Here is a 27701-nt window from a genome sequence, read left to right as displayed (position 1 = left end):
GTGGCGCCAGCTTTCCCTGGACGAGAAAGTGAAGGCACGTGAGTGCCTCACATCGTGCTGAAGATCGGGAACTGAAGGTAAGATTGCTGTGGGTTACATTTAAATTAATGCAAACATTAATTAGCATATCGAAAGCAGGGTCCTGTCGCAGACTGGCGGAGGGGCTGGCCCGGAGCTTCCCCGCTGCCGGGAAGATTGGGCCCGGCAATCCTTGCGTTGGGTTCTGTGGCGGCCGCTGCACTCCAATTCTCCAGCTTCCAGCCCCCCACCCCACCCCCCGCTATGGAACCTGATGTCGGGCTGGGAACAAAATCCAGCCCTTAGTGTGAAGCAGCACTTTCAACTTTCACCAGTTTTGGCCCTAGCCTCTTGTTCTATTGTCTTGGATTACCAAGAAGTAGTACTCTTATTTCCTTTTTTGTATCATTTAATATCTTCTATAACTCTGCCCCCTTGGTTTCATTCATCCAATGGTTGGTTCTTATATGCTGCTCTTCCTTCTTCCTATATCCTCACTGCACTGGAATAAACTGTTCCTGCTGTAACTAATTTTTCCAAGACATTAAAATTATGGTACTTCTTACTTCTGTGCTGTCTTTCTTCTACAATCTACAGGATTTAGAAACACAGACCTCCTGATTGACCTCATTTTCTCTCCAACTTTTTGATGAAACTTTGGTGGTGTCCTGCACGATGGGCCTTGGTCGTTCACAGATATTTCACAAGGTAAAGTTGGTGTGAATTGGTCCATACAAATTAGAAGGCACCAGGTCAATTCCTGTCCTGTGCTGAGTTAACTGAACTCAGCCAGGACATCAGTTGGGGTGATACAATTGACCTTCACACCCCTGGACCAGGGAGGGAAAAGTCATCCACAATTCCTGCTCCCGAACCTTATTGAATGACTTCTGTTGAAAAGTGCAGATGTGTGGCTGTTGAATAAGGAGGGAATCAGGGTCAGATTGTGATGCCTCAGACAACTGAGTAACCTGCTAGGACATGCAGAATGGCCAACTGATGACATAGTGGAAGATGCCCGCTGCTGGTGGAACAAATCAAGCAGCCAACTCATTCAGGAGTAGGAGGTGGGGAAGAAGAGAATTTGACAGAAAATGTGTGATAAGCAAGTTTGAGAGCTGGATACAAGGTCATACAGTATACATTACTGAACTGTTAACCACAGAATAATCTGGGCTTTATACAGATGCTGAGAGCAGTACATTTTGCTCTTTATTCATATTTATTCACAATTTGTAAAAATAAATACCCTTCATTAACATTATAAAGTAGAAACTATAGTAATAGACCACAGAGCATTTCTTTATTAAGTTCATTTAACAAGCGATCTCATCACTCTTTAACCAGACCTTGTTATTCTCAAAAGCCTTATAAAACTGTACTGTATGAAATTAAAATGAGTAATAAGGAGGTGGAGAAGGCATTTTTTCAAAAGTTGCCTTTCTAATGAAAATAGTAACCTTGCAAAAATCTGTTGTCCACTCTAAAATTGCCTTCAAATGCCACTTGAGGCAATGCTACAGTATTTGTATAATTAAGACAAATTACTATTAACTTATTAAGTTCTGCCAGTAGCACTTTTCACTTTCTCCACTCTAACTGATCAAGCTGTTGTTTCAGACACATCAGTATAACTGCCAGGGCATGCATTAACAGCATGTATTTTAAGGTGGTTATCCATTAGGCAAGGCCTGAGTGTTCAGAGGTTACCCCAGCTTATACTCCTACCAGAAAACATGCACACCCAGGTTGTTCAAACAAATTGACGCTGGAGCTGAAAGGTTAGTTTTTGCTGTGCGCCCTTCACAGAGCTCCAATCAGTTAATATTATTGGAATTTTCCTGCACATTCCCAGTACTTTTCCCTTCTTGGAATTACACTTCCCAAATCTTGCCATACCAAATAAAATAAAATGTGAAATATTCACTGTGGAGTTACTGCATTTTCCCCACTAACAATTCAAGGTGCATGGATTTATTTCAAAATATTTGTGTAGGTTCTGTTCTCAAAAGTGACATTAAACCCCAATTAGCTGAGAAAAGCTGCCTCCACTGGGGCCCTTAGATAACATCTGAACCTTTACAGGCGAACCATTTACCCTATTTTTAATTAATCATAATCTAAGAGAGATTGTGGAATAATGATGAATAATGTAGTCAAGCACTGGGTCAATTTAAGCACCTAAACCTTATCCAAAAGGGCATGCTTCACTAATAATTATTAATTACTCCCATTATATTCTGTCTCAAGCATTCAATGGCTCAATAATGAACTAATTTAAAAAATGTTAATTTACAATTAGTTCATTACCCTTTCACACATCCGGTTTGTTTGCTGTTACATGTTTTACATTTCATGGGGTTGGGGCTGCTGACCGCCATGATATTTATTGATGGTGCCTGTTTTCACTGGAAGGGCAGAAGATGGTTCTAATTGCAGGGGAGGCAGATTAAGAACAGCTTTGAGATGCACCCATGTTTATACAGTGCTCGGTATGGAACTAACTCATAGGCCCCAGTTTTAGATAGAGAGTAAAGCTCCCTCTACACTGTCCCATGAAACACTCCAAGGACAGGTCCAGCAAGGATTAGATACAGAGTAATTCTACCTCTATGCTGTCCCAACAATATGCTTTAGCTCCAACCTCAGAAGAGCAAGCCCTACCATACCAACTTTCCATTTGTAATACTAGCTGTACATTGAATAATCAGAATAAAGATACTCCTCCCCATTTCCGTAAAACAAATTAGGAGAATGACCAAAAAGTGGCAACTGTCGAAATAGTCAGTCGGTAACCTACCCATCCAGTGTAGCCAATACAACGCAGAGCTGGTGGAATACACACACACACACAGTAACAATTTGTACTAGTGGCATGAAAGAAATCTAGTCTTGGTATCCATGCGATTACAAAAAAACACTTTACAAATTATAGCCAATCCCATTTCAGGGATGTGACTAACAATATACTTCAGCTTTAATGTTCATACTGTATGCTGCCAAAATAACATTGTCTGGCACAGAGTTACATTGACAACTTGAGCAGGTTTGCTCCACAAGTGCATACTACAACATAATGGAGGTAACCCCATGCATCCCAAGGATCCAAGTTCCCATTCCGAGAACTGGCATCAGACACAGCACCAAGATGGGTCCCTTTCTTGGAGGACCCGCAATGGAACTAACAGGGAAAGGTCACACACTTAAAAAGGAAAAGAAAACAGGCAAAAATGGCACTCGTGGGTTGCTGGTCCTCTCTTTCGGTGCCCTAACCCACAAGGTGAAAAAAGTTTTGCAGATTCGAGGTTGTGTGGTCACTTACCAGCAAGTCACTGTGACAGACAGACAGCAACATTTTTAGGAAGGCCTGCAATGCATTGTCAAAGTGGTTATCCCCATATAACTGGAAAACACCAAAACTGACATAGTTCCCGCAAAGAGCTGCCTTCAATGCAGAGAAACAGATGGAGATGCCCTTGAGTTTCAGTGGATAAACCTGATCCTTGGTGATATTCCTGAGGGATAGGATCTGGTTACCTGTGCCAGAGGGAAAAAAAGAACTTGTCAATGAAAAAGAAGGGAATGTCAACAATACTTCAGCTTAAACTGTCTTGTCATCTTATTAACCCCTTGCAGTTATGCCAGAGTAATGAATTACCCTGACATCTGCATAACAGACACACGATACTGAAGCATTTTCCTTAAAACATACCCTATAGATGTTGCTGAATACAAAAAGTGTCAATACTCAACAGCCAGAGCACATTAAATATTCAAAGTACCAAACTGTCTAGAAATAAATATACTGAATGTGTAAGCATGTTCAATCATATGCACTATGCAAACCATTATCAAATATTTCACAAGTACATACACTGTCCACCCAATTACTAAATAATGTGCTTGCACACATGCTGTTCATAACATCATCATGCAGTCTACAAGCAACCATACTGTAAACTTCAAACATGCACAGGAACCATTCCCAAACAGTCCACAATCACATGCAATCCACCAAACTGTTTACAAGGTCCTGTCATAGACATAGTTACACAGGGTCCTCAAAGCAACCAATGCAACGTAACTCAAGAAAGCTGTATTGCTCCATTAATAAATGTAGAAAATTAAATAGAGTAAGGAGGAACTTGGGTGCTGTGACAAAGTTTAGAATATATGAAGAATTATTCACAATTGAGAGTGATTCAAAAGCTATCATAAACTGTGATGGAGTTCAAATCCTGCCAAGGCAAGTTGTGAAATTAAATTTAATAAATCTGATAATGACCAGGGAAAGTGTTAGATTTTTGAGAAAACCCAATTACTTAATTAATGTCCATCAGGAAAGGGACGGGTTACCCTGACTAGCATGTAGCTCTAGTCCCATGGTTGGCGGGTATGACCTCAGTGCAACTAGGGATGGGTACAACTTGCTGTGCTAAATGCATCCCAACAAAAATGGAAACAGTGCTTAAGTGGTTTAATTTCTTGGTTCCATGGATGCCAGTCATTGCCGCTGCCACTACCATGGGACTTTGAATTTGAATAACACTTTTAATGCAAAAAAAAGTCAAGGCTTTTAACAAATAGACATGTTGCAAACAAACTCTGCAGACCTGAGGTTAGCTTCTTTATGTACACTGATGACATCCGGCTCTTCACTACTTCTCTTGAACCCTCACTGACTCTCAAACTGTATGTCAAAATTGCCTTCAGCTAAACATTGAAAGGGCTGAAACCATTGTCTTAGGCTGCCACCCTAACCTCTGTACCCTCACCACTGACTCCAACTGCCTTGTTGCCCACTGTCTCAATTTAAACTAGACTTTGTGCCCTACTTGACCCCTTGCTGAGCTTCTGACCCCGGGTGGAATTTTACACTCTCCCCGCGGCAGGTTTGCAGGTGGGGACAGCATAAAATCGGGTGGTATGGTAGCTGGGGAGGGTCCCTGCCACTATCCTGGCTCCTCTGATATTTACTGTGGGGCGCCCTGCTGCTAATTGAGGCTCTTAACTGGGTAGTTAACTCCTAATTAAAGGACTCTTCCTGCCACAACCACAATTATCCATGCGGTGAGCTGCCTTGTCGCTACGGAAGCATGGCACAAGAAATCATGTGGGCTGCTTCCCAGTTGCAGAGTGGGGTTGGCAGGGTTCCTCGATCAAAGGCACTTAGTGTCTGAACTAGATACCCGGCATCAGGAAGGGGGGGCTGCCCGCTGAGGGCCACCTCCCTGCCCTTGCTGCTGACACCCCCTACTCCTCCACGAACCTCACCCTGCGAGACCCTTTCGCACCCTGACCTACCTTGAGCCTGGTTCCAGCATCACTCCTCGGTGTCTGGCGGCTGCAGCTACAGCAACAACCACTGCATCTGCGGTGACGCTGAAGCTCCTGGCCTCTGATGGCCGGCAGCTCTCTAAGGCCAGGACCTCCGGCAGCAAGGTCCTAAATAGTACAGATGGCCTGTCGCTGTCTGGTTAAGTGCCTGACTGGTACTACATTCGGTGGGCTTTCCGTACAAGAGCCAGCACAAGGTTCTTGGCATCGGATTCCCCCGATGTCAAGACCTCCGCCATCAGCACAAAATTCCACCGCCCATATCTTATCTACGATAAAGACCACCTACTGTCACCTTCATAACATCTCCCGATATTGCCCTTGTCTCAGTCCATCTGCCACTGGAACCCTTATTTGTGCTGTTATCAACTCTAAATCTGACAATTTCAATGCTCTCTTGGATAGTGTCCTATTCTCCATGCTCAGTAAATGTCATTTCATCCAAAACTCTATTGTCTGCATCCTGAATTGCACCAAGTACCACTTGCCCACTACCGCCATTCTCTATGATCTACATTTGCTTCTGGTCTCACAACACTTCCCATTTAAAACCTGCATCCTTTAGTTGAACTCATTCTGGGGGCATCTCACCTCCCAATCCCTGTAACATCCCCACCCCCAACACAACTTTCTATATCTGGCCTTGTATCCCTTCCCCCTTTCACCCTGCCATGGGTGGCCGTGTCTTCAGCCACATTGGCCCAATGCTTCAGAACACCAGAATCAAACCACGTCTCTCTCCTCAAAAAGGCCCACTTCTTTGGTAAAGTTCCAAACCCTTCATTTTAAGCATGCCCACTTGATGGAACTTAGGTGGATGGACACATAAAAATAGAGCAGCTACTTACCCCCTGCAACCCTACTACAAACATATGAAACATATGAAAATGAAGGGCAGGAAACTCCCAGCTGGTCCATTAAGCCTGCCCCACAGTCATGATGGCTGGAGGGAGCATCATGACGAAACATTTCCTCCCTCCTAGCTCCCTCATCAATCCCTCCAGTAACCTAGTAGTTATTGGTATTAGACTAAGAACCCAGAGGTTCTGAGTTCAAATTCCACCAAGGCACATTGTAAAAGTTATATGATTTTAACCTTTGTTCTTTATAGCAGACACCCGAGACTCTGCCCGGAAGGCAGCAGGGTCTTGAGTTAAATATGCTGATCAGGCTCTGACTACATCATTGAGGCCCGACTGCCATTTTAACCTGGATGCCACACAGGGAAGCAACACCATGCTGACCTGACAGATCCCAGGCCAGAAGAGGCCCAGAAAGGTAAATTTAAAAAAAAATAAAAAATTGACTTCCTTGTGGGCCAGGAGAAGCAGGAATGCTCCTTTGGACCCCACAGGAAATCTTGGGCCTCCACTACCCCGGTGTCCCCACCTCATGATTATGAGCCCTCCCAAATCCCCTCCTAAATCCTAGGTCCTGTGCACTCCCAGTGGCAGTCCCTTGCCACCCAAAATCCTGCTTCCGTCCATCAGTCAGTGTTGACTGCTGCCAGGCTCGGGTGTGAGATTCAAGGGGTCCATGAAGTTGGGGAGTTAAAAACCGGGTCTCATGATGCAGAAGGCTGGATGGTTTGCACCTGCCTCAGCCTCTGCCCACAGAACCCACGCTGGGCTTAAAATCTAGGCTCTGGTCTCTGCTCCTTTGACTCAATATCTGCTTTTTCTCACAGCTCCGTAAAGTGCCTTGGGACTTTTTTCTACATTAAAGGCGCTGTATAAATGCAACTTGTTGCTGTTGGAATGCATCACAGCTCAGCCCCATCAGAATTTCCCTCTCAAAGTGATCACTAATTCACTATAGATTAAGAACTAATTCCACAGCATTGGTTTGGAGGGACCATTGAAAATTCTATAGTGGGAGCACAGAGGGGTTTCTGGATGAGTAAACTCCTTTGTTCTGCTGTAGTTAATTTCAGTATTCATGCCAAACAACCACTGCTGAAAGCCTCATCATTCAACATATACATCAAAGGGTTTTAAAGAAGAGTGTGGATGAGGAAAAAAGTAAAACATCAAAAGTATTATTTTTAATACATATCTCACCACAACTTTAAAAAGTCTGAGATGTTGACAAAACCCTCATTGCAATACTAATCGTGTTGACACTGAACTGTGCAACATGATTCAAGTTACAGTTTCACGAACAAAGCTCCTGACCTTTATTAAACAGCAAAATCTCTTCTGACTGCCAGCATTTCAATAGCCACTGTCATTGTGTGTTGTTTTAGCTTCATAGATTCATAACTTCATAACTCAATTCACCAGAGGTCAGAGACTGGGTATTTTGCAGAAAATGGGTCACCTCCTGACTCCCATAATCTTCCCCACTGACTACAAGGCACAAGTCAAGGCCCGTGCAATGTCTGAGCTTATTGTGGATGATTGCATCAGCATCATGGCCTTGACAGAACCTGGCTGAGGGATGATGACACCTTCCCCCTAAATGAAGCCTCCTGCCTGGCAATATCTTTCACCACTTGCCTTGTCCAGACCGTCACCGGCGGTGGTGTGCTCACCCTTACTGCTCCTGTACTTTCTCCTTCTTTGAGATTCTCACCTTGCTCCACCCTCTCACCTCTGGTTCTTTATCACCCACCCAAGCACCAAGCCAATTTTCTCAATGAGCATCTTCATTGCTTTCCTCCCTCAGCCATTGCACTGAGCAGCTTCTCATCCAGGGTGATTTCAACTTCCATCTCAGCTCCTCATGGTCTCTCTCTTCTGAGTTCACTGCCCTTTTACCTTCCCTTATTCTCACCCTCCATGTAAATTTCCCAACACACATTCACAGCCACTTGCTTGACCTTGCCATCTCATGTGGCCTTGCTATTCCCATAGTATCAATTACAGATAAGGCCATCTCTGATCACTTCCTTGTATTGCTCTCCAACCACATCCCGCTTCACCCTCCAAACCCTACTTCATCTGTATCCACCCCTGGAATAAACTACCCCCAATTCAATTACAACAGAACTCTGAAAATCTCAACGATCTATCCTTTGGCTTTCCATTTACCACGACATTTCTGAATCTACTGATCTGCCCAACGACAACCTCACCTCCACCTTCAATTTCCTAGTCCCCTTTAAAACCATTACTTTCTTTCACCCTGGTTGTTCCCTCTGGTACAGCCCCCACCTCTGCTCTCTTAAGTCCAAGGAACGCAGACTTGAACAGATATGGTGGACAACAATCACTTGGACAAATGTGGTCAATTAAGGAAAGCCAGCATGGATCTGTTAAGGACAAATCATATTTAACTAACTTGATTGAGTTATTTGATGAGGTAACAGAGAGGGCTGATGAGGGTAATCCAGTTGATTGGGTGTACATTGACTTCCAAAAGACATTTGATAAAGTGCCACATAATAAGCTTGTCAGCAAAGTTGAAACCCATGGAATAAAAGGGACAGTGGCAGAATGGATACAAAGTTGGCTAAGTGACAAAAAACAGAGTAGTGGTAAACAGTTGCTATTCGGACTGCAGGAAGGTACATAGTGGAGTTCCCCAGGAGCCAGTATTAGGATCACTGCTTTTCTTAGAGTCATAGAGTTATAGAGCACAGAAACAGGCCCTTTGGCCCATCGTGTCTCTGCCGACCATCAAGCACCTAACTATTCTAATCCCACTTCCCCGCACTTGGCCCGTAGCCTTGTATGCTATGGCGTTTCAAGTGCTCATCTAAATACTTCTTAAATGTCGTGGGTGTTCCTGCCTCTACCACCCCTTCAGGCATTGCGTTCCAGATTACAACCACCCTCTGGGTGAAAAAGTTTTTCCTCAAATGCCCTCGAAACCTCCTGCCCCTTATCTTAAATCTATGCCCCCTGGCTATTGACACCTCCGCTAAGGGGAAAAGTTTCTTCCTATCTAACCTATCAATGCCCCTCATAATTTTGTATATCTCAATCATATCTCCCCTCAGCCTTCTCTGCTGTAAGGAAAACAACCCTAGCCTTTTCAGTCTCTCTTCATAGCTGAAATGCCCCAGCCCAGGCAACATCCTTGTGAATCTCCTCTGCACCCTCTCCAGTGCAATCACATCCTTCCTGTTGTGTGGTGCCCAGAACTGTACACGGTATTCCAGCTGTGGCCTAACAAGTGTTTTATACAGCTCCATCATAACCTCCCTGCTCTTCTTTCTATGCCTCGGCTGATAAAGGCAAGTATCCCATATGCCTTCCTAACCACCTTATCTACCTGTGCTGCTGCCTTCAGTGATCTATGGGCAATTACACCAAGGTCCCTCTGTACTTCCTAGGGTCCTACCATCCACTGTATATTCCCTTGCCTTGTTAGTCCTCCCAAAATGCATCACCTCACACTTCTCAGGATTAAATTCCATTTGCCACAGCTCTGCCCATCTTACCAGCCAATCTATATCGTCCTGTATATCTATCTCGTCTTGTTCTATGTTAATAACCTAGACTTGGGTGCGCAGGGAACAAATGTAAAATCTGCAGATGACTTAAAACTTGGAAGTATTGTGAACTGTGAGGAGGATAGTGATAAGCTTTAAGAGGACATTACAGAATCGCAGGATTGTTATAATGCAGAAGGAGGCTATTCGGACCATCGTGTCTGCATGGCTCTCTGAAAGAGTAATTCACTCAGACACAGACAGACTGATGGAATGGAATGACACATGGCAGCTGAAATTTAATACAGAGAAGTGTGAAGTGATACATTTTGGTAGGAAGGAGGAGGAGAAGCAATATAAAATAAAGGATCCAGTACTAAAGTGGGTGCAGGAGCAGAGGAACTGGGTTATATGTGCACCAAACATTGAAGGTGGCAAGACAAGTTGAGAAAGTGGTTAATAGGGGGCATATAGGATCCTGGGCTTTATAAATAGTCATAGAGTACATAAGCAATGGAGTTAGGTGGACCTTTATAAAACATGGTTCTGCCTCAACTGGAGTAATGTGACCAATTCTGGGCACCACACTTTGGGAAGGATGTGAAGGCATTGGAGAAGGTGCAGAAAAGATTTACGAGAAAGATTCCAGGGATGAGAGACTTCAGATAGATTGCAGAAGCTGGGACTGTTCTCCTTAAAGGGAAGATTGAGAGAAGATTTGATAGAGGTGTTCAAAATCATGAGCGGACCGGACAGCGTAGATTGGCGGAATGGCCATGAACCAGAGGACACCAATTTAAGGTGATTGGCAAAAGAACAGGAGGCAACATGAGGAAAATCTTTTTTTACACAGCGAGTGGTTAGGATCTGGAATGCACTGTCTGGGAGTGTGGTACTGGCAGATTCAATTGTGGCTTTCAAAAGGGAATTGGATAATTATCTGAAGAGAAAAAATCTGCAGGGCAACGGGGTAAAGGCAGGGGAGTGGGACAAGCTGAGTTGCTCTTACAGAGTGCCATCATGAACACAATGGGCCTAATGGTCTCCTTCTGTGCTATAACCCTTCTATGATTCTATGAACTGACTTAGCCATTCACCACCAAGTCTACCTGAACCACATAAAGCACTATATCGAGTCCTGCTCTTGTCTACTAAAAATGCTCACTATTCCAGGATCATCCTGGAATGTTAAGATATCCCCGGCTTCTTTTCTCTACTTCAAGCCGTCTTCTTAAACCCCTCTGTCCTGTCTCCTCCACCCTCATCTCCAACAATACATGTGAGGAGCTCATGGATTTCTTTGTCACCAAGATTGAGATCATCCAATCAGGTTTCCACCCCTGCCACAGTACTGAAACTGATCTTATTAAAGTCATAAATGATATCCTATATGACTGTGACCAAGGCAAACTATCCCTCCTTGTCCTTCTTGACCTGTCTGCAGCCTTTGACACAGTTGAACACAGCATTCTCCTCCAAAGCCTCTCCACCAGTTTTGTCTAGCTGGACGGAACTAAACTCGCCTGGTTCCATTCTTATCTATCTAATCACAGCTAAAGTATCATTTGCAATGGTTTCTCTTCCCATTTCCACATAGTTACCTCCGGTGTCCCCCAAGGATCTATCCTTGGCCCCCTCCTATTTCTCATCTACATGCTGCACCTCAGCAACAACATGCGAAAACACATCAGCTTCCACATGCACACTGATGACACCCAGCTCTAAGACACTACCATCCTCATTCGACCCCTCTATTGTCTCCAAATGATCAGACCGCTTGTCTGGCATCCAATACCCGGATGAGCAGAAATTTCTTCCAATTAAATATTAGGTTCACTGAATCCATTGTTTTTGGTCACCACTACAAATTCCACTTGCTAGCCACTGAATTCAGCCCTCTCCCAGGCAACTGTCTGAGACTGAACCAGACTGTACGCAACCTCAACTTCATATCTGACCCTGAGATGAGCTTTCAACCAGATATCCGCACTAAGACTGACGATTTCCACCTCCGTAACATCACTGTCTCCGCCCCGCCTCAGTTCTCCTGCAGCTGAAACCCTCATCCATGCTTTTGTTATATCCAGACTTGACAACTTTAATAAACTCGTAGCTGGACTTCCACTTTCTGACCACCATAAACTTCAGGTCATCCAAAACTCTGCTGTCCGTGTACTAACTCGCACCAAATCCTATTGACCTACCCGTTCTGTGGTCGCTGACCTACACTGGCTCCCGGTTAAGCAGCACCTCAATTATAAAATTCTCATCCCTGTTTTCAAATCCCTCCATGGCCTCACCTCCTCCCTATCTCTGTAATTTCCTCGAGCCCTACAACTCCCTGAGGTATCTGCACTCCTCTAGTTCTGGCTTCTTGAGCATCCCTGATTTTAATCGCTCCACCACTGGTGGCCACGCCTTCAGCTGCCTAGGCCCTAAGTTCTGGAATTCTCTCCCTGAACCGCTCCACCACATTTTCCTCTTTTAAGGCACTAGTTAAAACTTACCTCTTTGACCAAGCTTTAGGTCATCTGCCCTAATATCTCCTTATGTAGCTCAGTGTCATATTTTGTTTTATAATGCCTCTGTGAAGCACCTTGAGACATTTTATTACATTAAAGGGACTATATAAATACAAGTCGTTGTTGTTGAATACTCTCCACTTGCTTGGATAGGTGCAGCTCGAACAACATTAAAGGTCAACACTATCCAGGATAAAGAATTCCACTTAATTGTCAGCCTATTCCACCACCTTAAACTTTCACTCCCTGTACCACTGGTGCACTGTGGCTATAATGCATATCATTTACAAGATGCCCTGCATCAACTTGCCAAGGCTTCTTAGGTAGCATCTCCCAAACCCACAGCCTCCACCACCTAGATGGACAAAGGCAGCAGGTACATAGGAACATTATTACCTCCAAATTCTCCTCCTCATCACTCATTATATTGACTTGGACATATATCTCTGTTCCATCATTGGCATTGGGCCCACATCTTGGAGCTCCCTACATTATAGCACTGTGGAGGCACCTTCACCATATGGACTGCAGCAGTGGTTTAAGAAGGTCCACTACTGTTTTCTCAAAGACAGCTAGGAAAGGATAATAAATGCCGGCCTTGCCAGTTAACACACACATCCCAAGTATGAATAATAATAAAAAGCTACTGTCAGAATCTTTTTTTTAAGTGTAACTCAATGAAAATGCAGCTAAAATCATTGGTTGCCTTCAGGAAGGTGCCATGCTACTTTGAACAAATACATACTCTGTGATTTAAACAATTATACAAAAGCAAAATACTGCGGTGCTGGAAATTGAAAAAATACCCAGAAAATGCTGGAAACACTCAGCAGGTCAGGCGGCAGCATGTGCGGTGACAGAAAGTTATGTTTCTGGTTGGTGAACTTTCATCAGAACAATTCTGTCACAGACGTGAAATGCTAACTTTGTTTCTCTATCCACAAATGCTGCCACACCGGCTGAGTATTTCCAGCATTTTCTGTTTATATCTGTACGTGTTCTCTGTGTGGATTTGTTTAGTTGTGTGGGTAATGCATTAGCATTTTCTGTCAATGATTATTCAAACTTGAGGAGTTCCAGTAAATGATTTTAGGTACACTTAAGGAGTTGTAGTTGCTGAAATTAGAAAGTCAGCCTGGAACTTCATAAAGATATAGATTGGACTGACAAAGGTCTCCCTGTGGTATGAAATACAAAGAAAATTATTTACGGACAAACAGGTTAGCTTTTAGAATGTGACCTTTTATTGTTTTCCTTTCAAGTAGCCTGGGTGACCCTGAGCTGAGCTCTTAAACCCATATTTTTTCCATCACAAAGACCATCTATTTCCACCTCCATAGCATCATCTGCCCCCAAGCTTACCTTAGCCCACCTGTTGCTGAAACCCTGACATACCTTTTATCACAGAAAGTGCTCTCACCCCCCCTCCCTCTGTGACCCCCTCTCCTCTCTGTGTCACCCCCCACTCACCTCCTGGGCCTGGTTACCCTGGCACCCTGCTCCCAGGGCCCAGTGATGGTGGCGGAGATGAAGTGCCCGATGCCTGAGGCTCAGGCCACGTCCGTATGCAAACAAAGCCAGTGCTGGGCCTGGGGCCCGAGCTCAAGGCCAGGAAGGCTGCACTGGGAATGGAGTTCGGGCAGGAAGTACTGGCAGACATGCAGCTCGGCCCCGGTGCTGCCATCTTACTGAAGCAGTCAGAACATAAGGTACAAAAGAGCATCTGCCATCTTGGTAAAGGAGGGCATGTGCAGTGAGGTGTCTCTGCCATGTCAGTAAAGGTGCTGCAGCCATTGTCAGTCACACAGGTTTTGGCGAGCCAGAAGGTGCCAATGGCATATTTCCAGTGGGACTTTCTCATCCTTGGGGGGCCGAATGGAAACCTTTGGCGGGCCAGATTCTGGCCCACAGACCATATGTTGGACAACTGTGCTCTACCCTCTCTGAACTTCAGATCATCCAAAATGCTGCTGCCTGTATCCTACCCAGCAACAAGTCATGATTTCTCATCATCCCGCTCTTTCACCCCACCAGTGGCTGCTGTGCTTTTAGCTGCTTGATCCCCCACACTTCAGAATTACCTCCGTAAAACCCTTCATCTTTCCACCTCCCTCCTCCAAAAAGCTCATCTCTTCAGCCAAGTTTTTGGTTACCCTCCTTATCTTTCCTTTTTGGCTACACATCCATTTTTGCTTATGCTCTGTGAAGCATCCTGGGATATTTTTCTAAGTTACAGGTGCTTTATAAATACAAGCTGTTGTTGAACTAGATCAGATATTTATTAAATATATAGATGTATTATATTACTGTTTTTTATTTGCTTTTTCATCTTTAGTTAAATAAATTCACTTACTTAGTTAAAGCTAAATTGTGGTTTGATGCTGTGATGCTTTATTGCTTATTAAAAATGGGGGAAAGAACCTATGAAGATTCAGGATAATTCCAAATGCTAAAGACTTTATTGGAAAGGCTTTTGAAGGTAAAGGGAGTTAGGATCCACCTAAGAGAGTGATCTAAGATATGGGACTTGTCAGACCTCATCGAGAGCAGTACATCTGTGGAAGGATATATTGGCCTTGGTGAGGGTACAGTGCAGATTCACCAGATGATATGTGGGCTTTAAGGGTTAAATTATGAGAGCAGGGTGCAAAGACTTGGTTTGTTCCCTTGAGTTTAGAAGATTGGAGGTGATCAAAGTGAGGTGTTTAAATAATGAAAGGATTCTATTGGGTAGATACAGAATAATCTAATTGAATGGTGGAACAGATTTGAGGTGCAGAATGGCCCACTTCTGTTCCAATGTTCCTGTAATAATCTGCATCACACAAACAGGCCATTTGGCCCTATTGGTGGCTGACAGTGTTTATACTCTGCATGAGAATTCTCCCATCTCTGACCCTGTATCCGTCTATTCCTTTTTCTGTCATTCGCACTTTAAGCCTCCTCTTAAATATGTCAATGTTTTCTTCAACCACTCCATGTTGCAGTGAGTTACATTTCCTTGTAAGTTCTTCATTTGATTTGTTAGCGGCTATCTTATATTTTTGATCTAATCCTGTTCCTATTTTCCTATTCAGATTTGAACCCAGGTCCCAAAAGTCAGTGTCTTATCTCGCATATTGCTTAGTTCTCCCCAACAGTAATTTCTTAATTAATTGACTGCCGTAAGGTCCCATGAAGTGAGGTTAGGTACGATCCAGTACCTTGTCCTAATGTCCATTCTCCATGCGTGATGACTAAAGTTAACGATTAGCAGATTATTTGATCCGGTGTGGCACGGAGAGGAAATATCACAGTTTGATTCTGTTCTCCCCACTTTCCTGCAGGGTTCACTGGATAACAATCAGTAATTGTTCAAGGGCACTGACACAAACTCTTGTGCTCCTAATGGCTGCATTGGTTTTGCACAGACATGGGATTGAGCCTGGGACCCAAGAATGGACTTCTTAATGAAGCAGCTGTGCTGTTTGTTAGAACGATTCACAGTGTAATGTGCAAAGGTTATTTAAATTATAATAGTTCACTCTTGGAAAAAAAGACTGTTTCAGACAATGTGTGTGGTATATCCTAACAAATATAAATTTGCTGCTTCTGTTGAAAATCCTTCTAATAATTTCTTAACCAAGCTCCATTGTATATATGATTTTAAGATGATAAAACAGGATCTGGCCAAAGTGGACTGGGAGCAGCTACTTGTAGGAAAGTCGACATCAGATCAGTGGGAGTCATTCAAAGAGGAAATAGTGAGAGTTCAGAGCCAACATGCACCCATTAAGGTGAAGGGTAGGACCAACGAGTCCAGGGAACCCTGGATGTCAAGGGATATAGAGAATTGGATCAGGAAAAAAAAGGATGCTCATGGCAGATTCAGAGTGCTGAATACAGTGGAGGCGCTAAAGGAGTATAGAAAGTGTAGGGGGGTACTTAGTAAAGCCAGTACTTAGTAAAGTAATTAGGAGAGCGAAGAGGGGACATGAAAAAACACTGGTGGGCAAGATAAAGGAAAATCCTAAGGCATTTTATAAGTATATTAAGGGCAAGAGGATTACCAGGAAAAGAGTAGGGCCCATTAGGGACCAAAGTGGCAACCTGTGTGTGGAGCCGGAGGACACAGGTGAGGTTTTAAATGATTACTTTTCATCTGTGTTCACTATGGAGAAGGACGATGTAGGTGTAGAGATCATGGAGGGGGATTGTGATATACATGAACATATTAGCATTGAAAGGGAGGAAGTATTAGCTGTTTTAGCGGGCTTAAAAGTGGATAAATCCCCAGGTCCAGATGAGATGTATCCCAGGCTGTTATGTGAGGCAAGGGAGGAGATTGCAGGGGCTCTGACATAAATTGTCAAATCCTCTCCAGCCACAGGAGAGGTACCAGAGGATTGGAGGACAGCGAATGTGGTACCATTATTTAAGAAGGGTAGCAGGGATAAACCAGGTAATTCCAGGCCGGTGAGTCTAACATCAGTGGTAGGGAAAAACTATTGGAAAAAATTCTGAGGGACAGGATTAATCTCCACTTGGAGAGGCAGGTATCAATGAGAGATAGTCAGCATGGCTTTGTCAGCGGGAGATGGTGTCTGACAAATTTGACTGAATTTTTTGAGGTGGTGACGAAATGTGTAGATGTGGGTAAAGCAGTTGATGTCATCTATATGGACTTCAGTAAGGCTTTTGATAAGGTCCCGCATGGGAGATTGGTTAAGAAGGTAAGAGCCCATGGGATCCAGGGCAATTTAGCAAATTGGATCCAAAATTGGTTTATTAGTAGGAGGCAGAGCATAATAGTCGAGGGTTGTTTTTGCAAGTGGAAGCCTGTGACCAGTGGTGTACCGCAGGGATCGGTGCTGGAACCCTTGCTGTTTATTGTGTACATTAATGATTTAGACGTGAATACAGGAGGCATGATCAGTAAGTTCGTAGATGACACGAAAATTGGTGGTGTCGTAAATAGTGAGGAGGAAAGCTTTAGATTATAGGACGATATAGATGGGTTGGTAAGATTGGCAGAGCAGTGGCAAATGGAATTTAATCCTGAGAAGTGTGAGGTGATGCATTTTGGGAGGACTAACAAGGCAAGGGAATATACAATGGAAGGTAGGACCCTAGGAAGTACAGAGGGTCAGAGGGACCTTGGTGTACTTGTCCATAGATCACTGAAGGCAGCAGCACAGGTAGATAAGGTGGTTAGGAAGGCATATGGGATACTTGCCTTTATTAGCCGAGGCATAGAATATAAGAGCAGGGGGTTATGATGGAGCTATATAAAATGCTAGTGAGGCTGCAGCTGAAGTACTGTGTACAATTCGGGGCACCACACTATAGGAAGGATGTGATTACACTGGAGAGGGTGCAGAGGAGATTCACCAGGATGTTGCCTGGGCTGCAGTATTTCAGCTATGAAGAGAGACTTAAAAGGCTAGGGTTGTTTTCCTTAGAGCAGAGAAGGCTGAGGGGAGATATGATTGAGGCATACAAAATTATGAGGGGCTTTGATAGGTTAGATAGGAAGAAAATTTTTCCCTTGGCGGAGGGGTCAATAACCAGGGGGCATAGATTTAAGGTAAGGTGCATGAGGTTTAGAGGGATTTGAGGAAAAACCTTTTCACCCAGACGGTAGTTGGAATCTGGAACGCACTGCCTGAAGAGGTGGTAGAGGCAGGAACCCTCACAACATTTAAGAAGTATTTAGATGAGCACCTGAAACGCCACAGCATACAAGGCTATGAACCAAGTGCTGGAAAATGGGATTAGAATAGTTAGGTGCTTGATGGCCGGCACAGACACGATGGGCCTGTTTCTGTGCTGTATAACTATATGACTCTATGACCACGTTCACTGACTCCTCTTTCGTAACATCCTCAAAAAAGTCCAACAGGTTCGTCAAACATGATTTCCCATTCATAAATCCACGTTGACTATGCCCAATCCGATCATTATTATCCAAGTGTCCATTTATCACATCCTTTAGAATAGATTCCAGCATCTTCCCAACGACTGATGTAAGACTAATAGGTCTGTAATTCCCAGTTTTCTCTTTCCTTCCCTTCTTAAATGTGGGATGACATTTGCTACTTCCAATCTGCAGGTACCATTCCAGAATCTATAGAATTTTGGAAGATGATCACCAATACATCCACTATCTCCATAGCTACCTCTTTCCAACACTCTGGGATGTAGAATATCAGGTCGTGGGGACTTATCAACCTTCAGCCCCATTAATTTCTCCAATACAATCTTCTTACTAATACTAATGTCTTCAATTCCTCATTCCCCTAATCCTTTGATATCTAATTCTGGGAAATTTCTTGTATCTGTCTTCACTGAGGAAGATACAAAGTCATCATTTAGCTTCTCTGCCATTTCTCTCTTCCCCATTATAAATTCTACTGACTCTGCCTGGAATGCACCCACATTTGTCTTAGTCGACCGTTTCCTTTTTACGTACCTATGGAAGCTTTTACAGTCCGCTTTTATATTTTTTGCTAGCTTACATTCATATTCTGTTCTCCCTTTCTTTATCAATTTCTTCGTCCTCCTTTGCAGTATTCTAAAATCCTCCCAATCCGCAGGTTTACTACTATTTCTAGCAATTTTATGGGCCTTCTCTTTTAGTCTTATACAATCCTTAATTTCCTTTGTTATCCGCGGTTGACTGCTTTTACTTTTGGGGTTTTTGTGCCTTGAAGGAATGTATAGTTGCTGCAAACTATGTAATATTTCTTTAAAGACTCTCCATTGCCTATGTACAGTTATACCTTTTAATGTATTTTCCCAATCCACCTCAGCCAATTTGCTCCTCATACCTTCATAATTTCACAAATTTAATACCCTGGCTTCAGATTGAATGACCTCACTTTCAAACAAAATGTAAAATTCTATCATATTATGGTCCCTCATTCGTAAAGATTCTTTTACAAGAAGTTTAATAATTAGCCCTCACTCATTACATAATATTTGATCTAAAATAGCCTGTTCTCTAGTCGGTTCCTCAACATACTGCTCTAGAAAACCATCCCTAACACTCCAGAAACGCGTCCACCACAGCATTAGTGCGCATTAGGTTTACCCAGTCTATATGCAGATTGAACTCACCCGTGATTACTGTATTACCCATGCTACATGCGTCTCTAATCTCCTGATTAATGCCATGCCCCACACTACCTACCTCTCCTGTTTGGTGGCCTATAAACAACTCCTACCAATGTTTGCTGCCCCTTGCTGTATCTTAGCTCCACCCAAACAGATTCCACATTTTGTTATTCCTATCTGAGATTCTCCCTTACTAATCCCATCCCTTATTATCAGTGCAACACCACCTCCTTTTCCTTTTTGCCTGTCCTTCCTAAATGTCGAATATCCTTGAATATTCAGTTCCCAGTCTTGGTCACCCTGTAGCCACCTTTCCGTAATGGTAATTAGATCATACCCATTTACCTCTATTTGGTCCTTCAAATCATCTAGCTTGTTGAGAATGCTGCATGCATTCAGGTACAGTGCCCTTAACCTTGTCTTCCTCACATTCTGCCTTCTAAGCCTAGTTGATGCTCTCCTTTGTTTTGCCTGCCTTCTAATGTCACTAGCCACTTTTCGACCTCCTGTTACCAGCTTTACTTCCTTCCAATTTGAGCAACCCCTCAGGTTCACATCCCCCTGACAAGCTAGTTTAAACCCTCCCCAATAGCACTAACAAATATCCCTGCGAGAATGTTAGTTCTGGTCCTGTTAAGGTGTAGCCCATCCATCTTGTACAGGTCCCACCTGCACCAGAACTCGTCCCAATGCCTCAGAAATCTGATGCTCTCCCTCCTACACCATTTCTCCAACCACATGTTCAGTCGATCAATCCTCCTATTCCTATGCTCATTAGCACGTGGCACTGGGAGTAATCCTGAGATTACCACACACAACCCACTCACACATGCCCATACAAACATGCACATGCAGACACTCACACATGCACAGACACTCACATGTCCACACCCACACACACTTAGAATAACACATATCCTAAGCAGAAGAGCTCTGATTTTCATACCATAAGTGGAAATCATTTTGCTGGCTTCTCTGAACAGTAGAATTCCATTTGGCGAAGACACTTCAAAATTCAACCTCTGCGACCTACAATATATAAACGACACACTCAATAGGTTGCTGACGACACAGTCCAGTGAACACGTACAGACATTTTCACACAATGATGATTGAAATATGGAACATCCTGGAATCATTTAAGAAACGATTAGATGCTGCAATGGAGGGACTGAAGGATATTTTTGGACGATGGATGAAGATGGGCTGAACAGCCTTCCTCAGTTGAAGTAAGTCATACCCAGCCCCTAGTACCATTAACTCTCTTATCATGACAACTAATTGCATTTTGAATAACCCCAGTGTTTTTGCTTCTGTTGCCTAACTTGCTAGATTATTCCAAACATTCAATGCTCTTTAAGCAAAGATAACTACTCTAAATTTCATTCATTTCCACTTGTACCGTTTTGAGATATTTTGAAGTAATTATTTGGATTTACCTTTACCTAACACATTTCACAATTTATGCATTTCTTTATTCTGTCATAACTTCTGGAGCCTGTTCTGGTTACAAATTCAGCATTCTATTGGATTTATTGGTTTGTCACATTGTTTGGTCAAGTTTCCCTGAATAATTTAGTCCCATTCTGGCCATAACATGTCTATTCACAGGAAATATTGACTGTTTTATCCAAGCAATCCATAGTAATTCTCTGAATAAACAAATGCATTTACCATTGTAGAAGACAGAAACATAGGTTGATATTCCTGTCTGCTAACCTTAGTGAATAGATAGACATGAAAAAGATTGAAAGGCAGAAATATCAGCCTCACATGACTACATAATGTAACTCAGTCACAGGAATGCTACCAACTGAGCCAAGCAGGCACACCAGCTACTGAACCTCCAAAGGTAAATACAGCTCAGTGCACTACTCTAACATCTGTGGTTTGGGAATTTTATTCATGCCTTTGCTCAGTGGCAGCTGTCCTGGTTCAAGTCCCAACTCAGAGATTTAAGCATATAATCCAGCCTGACACTCCAGTACTGAGGGAAGTGCTGCACTGTTGGAGGTACCATCTTTTGGTTAAGTAAAAGACCTGTCTGCCCTCTCAGGTGGAAGTAAAAGACCCATGGCCCTTTTCGAAGAATGGCTGGGGAGTTCTTTCTCGTATTCCAGCCAACATTTATCTGTTAACTGACGTCACCGAAACAGATTATCTGCTGTTTATAAATTGACTCCCGCATTTCTCTACATTACAACAGTGACAACACTTCAAAAGTACTCGAATGGCTGTGAAGCACATTGGGATGTCCTAAATGCAAGTTCTTTATTTTCTTTATGGCTTGATCCCAAGTGTATCATGAATTACAATCTGAAGAAACCACTGGAACCATGCGTGCATAAGAGTTGTGTATGCGTCAGTGCAAACTTGTACCTGGGACACTGCCACTTTGATTCTTCTGATTGGGCATGGCAGGTCTGCACAGACCCACAATGGTGAACACGCCTTGCTAACCTGTATGGGCCAAGATGGCAGATCCAATAGCAATTGCCACCGTCTGTCAGAGGCCTCCCATGAAACCTCCAACTGAGAAACACTTCATATCCTTAAGTTAGTGGGTTACCTCCAAAGATGCCTTTGCCAAATCATCAGAACAGTTCAGGCATGACTATATTTCGTGTTTGCATTTCACACCTCTCAGGCATTACAGAAGATTTTGGTCCCTCATTCTCCTCAGTAGACAGACCTATTGCAATACACTTTAAATGAAAAACAAAGTTCTCTTAAGAGGCAGCTGTTGTAGTGATATCAGGGACCCACATCCTGCCCCCATCCTCTGCTCTATGCCATTCTCCAGTTTATATAATAAGAGTCAATGAAACAGCTCGCATGACTGACAGGCATTTCCGTGATCAGCCGTGCTCACAATGATCTCCTTTAATGTGGTGAGACCAATTAGCTCACTTAAGTTTCCCTGCGCCATCGTTCATTTACACCTGCAGCTGATTTCAAAATATTTATTACAACAGCAGCTGAGTCAGTGCAGGCACAGGGCATGTCAACTGATATCCTGCACGCCTGCCCAGAAAAACCTTAGAATTTGCTATTCAGGTCTAGGTTCAAGATGGAATTAAAGCATGTTATCATTTAAGGCAATATCTCAGTTATCAGATACATCAGGCAATCAAGATGAACCATTATTTTATCTGTTTCCTTTTCACGTATCTTTTTACAGGCCAGAACGACTCATTTTGTTTTTTGATCTTCTCAATCAGTGAATACCCCTAGCCATTGCTGACAAGGTATTACAAGATCAAGTGTGTACAGTACACCTAATAAACCCTAGTCAAAGCAATGTCACTATTTCATTAAGTGGATTTAATAATTGTCTTTTATCAGTACTTTTACACAGACAAGTTCAATCAGCAGAGTTGTGGAGTGAGACACATGGTGGTCTGTATTTTAATACAAAATGTAATTATACAGTAAGACCTATAAAATGGATGTTTGTGGCTTCTGTCATCATACAAAGGATTCAGTTCCCAAACAACCAGGGTTTACATGGCTCCTCCAGCTCCATTAAGTCAGAAAACCAACACTTGTTCAGTAAGCCATGTAGAAGGGTGTGCCAGGAGCAGTACTGGGCATGCCTTAGAATGAAGCACCAGTTTAGTGAAGCTACAACACAGATAAGATAAATAAGAACCAAGATAAATACCAATAGTAGCAGACTACAGACAGAGCTAAATAGTCCCACGCCAAAAAAAGCTCTGTAACTGTATCATATCCAGCCAAGACTCGGGTGGAAGACAGGAAGAAGCAGCTGCATGAAATCCCCATTCTTAACTGTGGTGGAGCCCAGAAAGTGCAAGAAACAAGAAACTTCAGCAAAAGTGCCAAGTGAACAATCCAACTCAGCATCCTCTCATGTTCCCCAGCATATGCACACTCTGCCCTGCTTTACTAGGTGATGAAGAGGAGTGGCCCAAAAAAGGCGAGTGAATATTTTTGGGGGTCCAGAAGGAGCAGTGGCCATAAGAATAAAATGGGCTGCTGCCGCACCAGGCACCTTATCACCCCCATTCCTGCCCAATCAGGGCATGCAGCTCCCTGGCGTCATGGTAATGACGTCCAGCCCTTGAGTAGACAAGGATCAGGCGACTGGCCCAAGCATTTCACTGTCCAGTCTTCTGCCTGAAAGTTAACATGATATTCAGAAGCGGTCAAGTGTACTGGACACAGTGAAGGCTACACACCCTGACACATCTTGGCTGTAGCACAAAAGACGTGCATCAGAACTAGCCGTCCTCCTGCTTCCACCACTGCCCTCCCGGCACTCCACCGGACTCAAGCTAATTCAGTGCAGCTATAACAATGCCATCTCTTCAACAATGTGGCGTGTCATGGAAGTATTTTTTTTCTCTGTTTAAAACTAGAGATCTGTGTGCCTTTAAGGCAGAGAGCAGTTTTTATATTCTCTGGGAACAGTGTGTAAGCTGCAAGCCTGTTTCCTAAGCAACAGCAAGAGAGAGAGAGATCACATGCTGTATTGTATCAGTTTGACTGTGTATAAAGACTGGCTAGAATCGGTTTGAACCAGCAGACCAGCGAAGTGTGCTCTCCTAAAGGAAGAATTTATCTCTTTCAGCAGAAAATTTACTTTGGCCGACAGGCTGTGTTTCGCCTAAACAGGAACAGACCCTTGGAAAGGAATATTTGCATTATTGGAGTAGCAAATTCCTTTTTACTTCCAGTCTCTAAGAAGTCTCTGCCTCAGGAGTGACTTTCTGTTGCCTTTTGTGAGTTCTGGAAACTCAGTAATGTTTCCACTGATAGACTGCTAGCTTAAAATCTAAATTGACCTGTTGTCATATTCCTTGTTGAAAGATCTGTGTGATGCCTACTGCAGCCAAAGTACTGTGAACACCTATCCATTACAAACTGTTCATCAAACTTGCCTGGAGATTTTGAGTGGAATCTGATTATTCAACTCTGGGACACCTCATTGAATCAGGATTATAACCCACCAAGAATTACAACCCAATTGTTTTATTATTCCTAAGAAACAGCTCTAACTTAAAACATCATTTTAAATGTATGAGTGTGTGCATGAGGCTTAAGAGGAATAAGAAGTTATAAAGTCTTTTCAGACATAGATTTATCTCAGTATTGTTTAAGATTTAGTTTATTAATAAATAGTTAATTTGTCGTTGTTTAAAGATACCTGGTTTGGTGTGTTTTATTCTGGGGGCTTTAATAAAGTGTTTAATTTGACTAATTTCAGGTAGGTGGCAAACTCTGATTATATGCTGTGACCTGTGGAGTAATGGGACTGAATTGGCAGTGTATTACTCCCGCCTCGGTCATAACAGGAGCATTGCCCTGGTATGTCCTAATTACAAAAAGTAGGACAAATCTAATACAGCCAATTACCTCCCCGCTAGTCTCTTCCCAAAGATCAGCAAAGTAATAGGAGGAGTCACCAGAAGTGTCATTAGTGACAGTTACTCACCAATAACCCACTCGCTGAAGTTCAGTTTGGGTTCTGCCACAACCACTCCGTCCCAGATCTTGTCGCAGCATTGATTAAAATATGGGAACAAAATTTGAATGGCAGAGGAGGTGAGGGTAGCTGCCCTGGACATCAAAACAGCATTCGACTGAGTGGCATCCAGGAGCTCCAGCAAAATTGAGGTCAATGGGAAAACCAGTGTTTGGAGTCATACCTGACACAAAGGAAGATGGTCATCGTTGTTGAAAGCTTATCACTGCAATCCCAGGACATCAGTGCAGATGTCTGTCAGCTCAACTATCTTCAGCTCTTTCATTAATTATCTTCCTTCAATCATAAGGTCAGGAGTGGGGACATTCACAGACGATTCTGCAGTGTTCAGCTCTGTTCACAATTCCTCTGATAATGAACTAATCCATGCCAGGCTATCGCAAGATCTAGACAACATCCAGACTTGGGCTGACAAGTAGCAGGTAACACTTACATCTCATAAAGACAAGGCTCAACCACTGACCCTGATCTTCAGTGACGCCACCATTGTCGAGTACCCCACCATCAACATTCTGGAGGTTACCACTAAGCCAAAGCTTAACCAGACCAGCCATATCAATACTGTGGCTACAAGAACAAGGCAGAGGCTTGGTACTCTCTGGAAACAGTTTTCCTGCTGACTCTGCACCATCAATAAGGTTCAAGTCAGAATGAGGCACACTAATTTTGTCACATGAACATTGATTTTTAAACTGTTACTGGAGTAAAGAAAGAAAGTGTTTTCAAAACAAACACCTGATCCTTGACTGGAAAGACATTTGCATAGTAACAGACAGCACTTGGAAAGGACAAAGGGGCTGCCCCCTGCTCCAATTAATCCACAATGGACTCTTGATTGCCAGACGTTGAAGGTGGAGAAGCTAGCATTCCAGGTTGACTGCTAAGATGCTCCCAATACACAGAAGAGACCTGGTCAAACCAGTCAGTCATGTGACCACTTGCTGGCCAACAAGGGGAGTTTTAAATTGGAGAAACAGTGTTTGAAGACAGATAGCTCTGTGCTCCTGGACTGAGAACATCTCTCTCCTGTCTGCCCTCATCTCTTTCCCACGGAACTGAAGACCCATTCACAAACCCCCTTCAGAGATTGCCTCAAACTTTTCACTTTATTTTTTTCTTCTGCTCTTTTCTGTCTCATTTGCACATGCATATCGTGTATGCATGCTAGTGGGGCGCAGTGTGTATCCGTAGGTGTTAACCAAATTAGAGTTTCAATTTTAATAAATTTCACTTTTCTTCTTTAAAGTTAAGAAAGCCTGTTTGTGTTCATTTCTTTGCCTTATAATTGGAACGTGCTGAACAAGGATTCACCAAGGGGGAGCTCAAAACACAGTGTGTTTAAAAACAAAACCCTGCTACAATAAGACCAGGTGAAGGCTGAGAAAGACCCCTAGACACCTTTCTCACCTGGTCATAATAATAGAAAATGCAATCTCAGTTAGACAATCAAAAGACATGAATGAAACAAAAGCAAATAGACATTGTAAAGGCTCATTGAAGGAAAAGGCAAAAAATTGGGAAAATATAGGAAGCCACTCCTTTTCTCTGTTTTGAATTTCGGTTTACAACATTTGCAGCTTTCTGCTTTTAATTTGAATTTACATTTTCCTCCTTTCCTCTCCAATACTGAAAAGGAAGCCAGTAAACAGAGAGATCTTGGTGTCCAGGTACATAAATCCCTGAAGGTTGCTACCCAGGTTAATAGGGCTGTTAAGAAGGCATATGGTGTGTTAGCTTTTATTAGTAGGGGGATCGAGTTTCGGAGCCACGAGGTCATGCTGCAGCTGTACAAAACTCTGGTGAGACCACACCTGGAGTATTGTGTGCAGTTCTGGTCACCGCATTATAGGAAGGATGTGGAAGCTTTGGAAAGGGTGCAGAGGAGATTTACTAGGATGTTGCCTGGTATGGAGGGAAGGTCTTACGAGGAAAGGCTGAGGGACTTGAGGTTGTTTTCGTTGGAGAGAAGGAGGAGGAGAGGTGACTTAATAGAGACATATAAGATAATCAGAGGGTTAGATAGGGTGGATAGTGAGAGTCCTTTTCCTCGGATGGTGATGGCAAACACGAGGGGACATAGCTTTAAGTTGAGGGGTGATAGATATAGGACAGATGTCAGAGGTAGTTTCTTTACTCAGAGAGTAGTAGGGGCGTTGAACGCCCTGCCTGCAGCAGTAGTAGACTCGCCAACTTTAAGGGCATTTAAGTGGTCATTGGATAGACATATGGATGAAAATGGAATAGTGTAGGTCAGATGGTTTCACAGGTCGGCGCAACATCGAGGGCCGAAGGGCCTGTACTGCGCTGTAATATTCTAATTCTAAACATGGTTTAAGTACTAAAGTTATTGGAAAATTAGTAAGAATATAGAGAAATTAACTCTGCCTAACAGTGTCTGAAAATCAACACTGTATGGAGCCAAGTACTGCAATCGGTTAACACAGTGGTGCAGTGGTTAGCACCGCAGCCTCACAGCTCCAGGGACCCGGGTTCGATTCCGGGTACTGCCTGTGTGGAGTTTGCAAGTTCTCCCTGTGTCTGCGTGGGTTTTCTCCGGGTGCTCCGGTTTCCTCCCACAAGCCAAAAGACTTGCAGGTTGATAGGTAAATTGGCCATTATAAATTGTCACTAGTATAGGTAGGTGGTAGGGAAATATAGGGACAGGTGGGGATGTTTGGTAGGAATATGGGATTAGTGTAGGATTAGTATAAATGGGTGGTTGATGTTCGGCACAGACTCGGTGGGCCAAAGGGCCTGTTTCAGTGCTGTATCTCTAATCTAATCTAATCTAGTGGCTGGGTCATCATTACTGGGTCAAAATCCTGTAACTCCTTACCATAGC

General features: G+C 43.3%; 1 protein-coding gene across 8 annotated transcripts in view; it reads right to left on the bottom strand.

Annotated features, from left to right (window-relative positions):
* LOC137375763 (ran-binding protein 17-like) overlaps positions 1-27701 on the bottom strand; it is a 1067965-nt gene that overhangs the window by 259514 nt on the left and 780750 nt on the right. For all 8 annotated transcript variants that reach the window (XM_068043152.1, XM_068043155.1, XM_068043154.1 and 5 more), the window contains 2 exons: positions 20297-20379; positions 3341-3555 (listed from right to left, as the gene is read on the bottom strand). In XM_068043152.1, the coding sequence (XP_067899253.1) occupies positions 3341-3555; positions 20297-20379 (298 nt within the window). The remainder of the gene's footprint in view (positions 1-3340; positions 3556-20296; positions 20380-27701) is intronic.

The sequence above is a fragment of the Heterodontus francisci genome, chromosome 12 (assembly GCF_036365525.1).
Source record: "Heterodontus francisci isolate sHetFra1 chromosome 12, sHetFra1.hap1, whole genome shotgun sequence".
Taxonomy (NCBI): domain Eukaryota; kingdom Metazoa; phylum Chordata; class Chondrichthyes; order Heterodontiformes; family Heterodontidae; genus Heterodontus; species Heterodontus francisci.
This window is presented reverse-complemented; position numbering and strand designations above follow the sequence as displayed.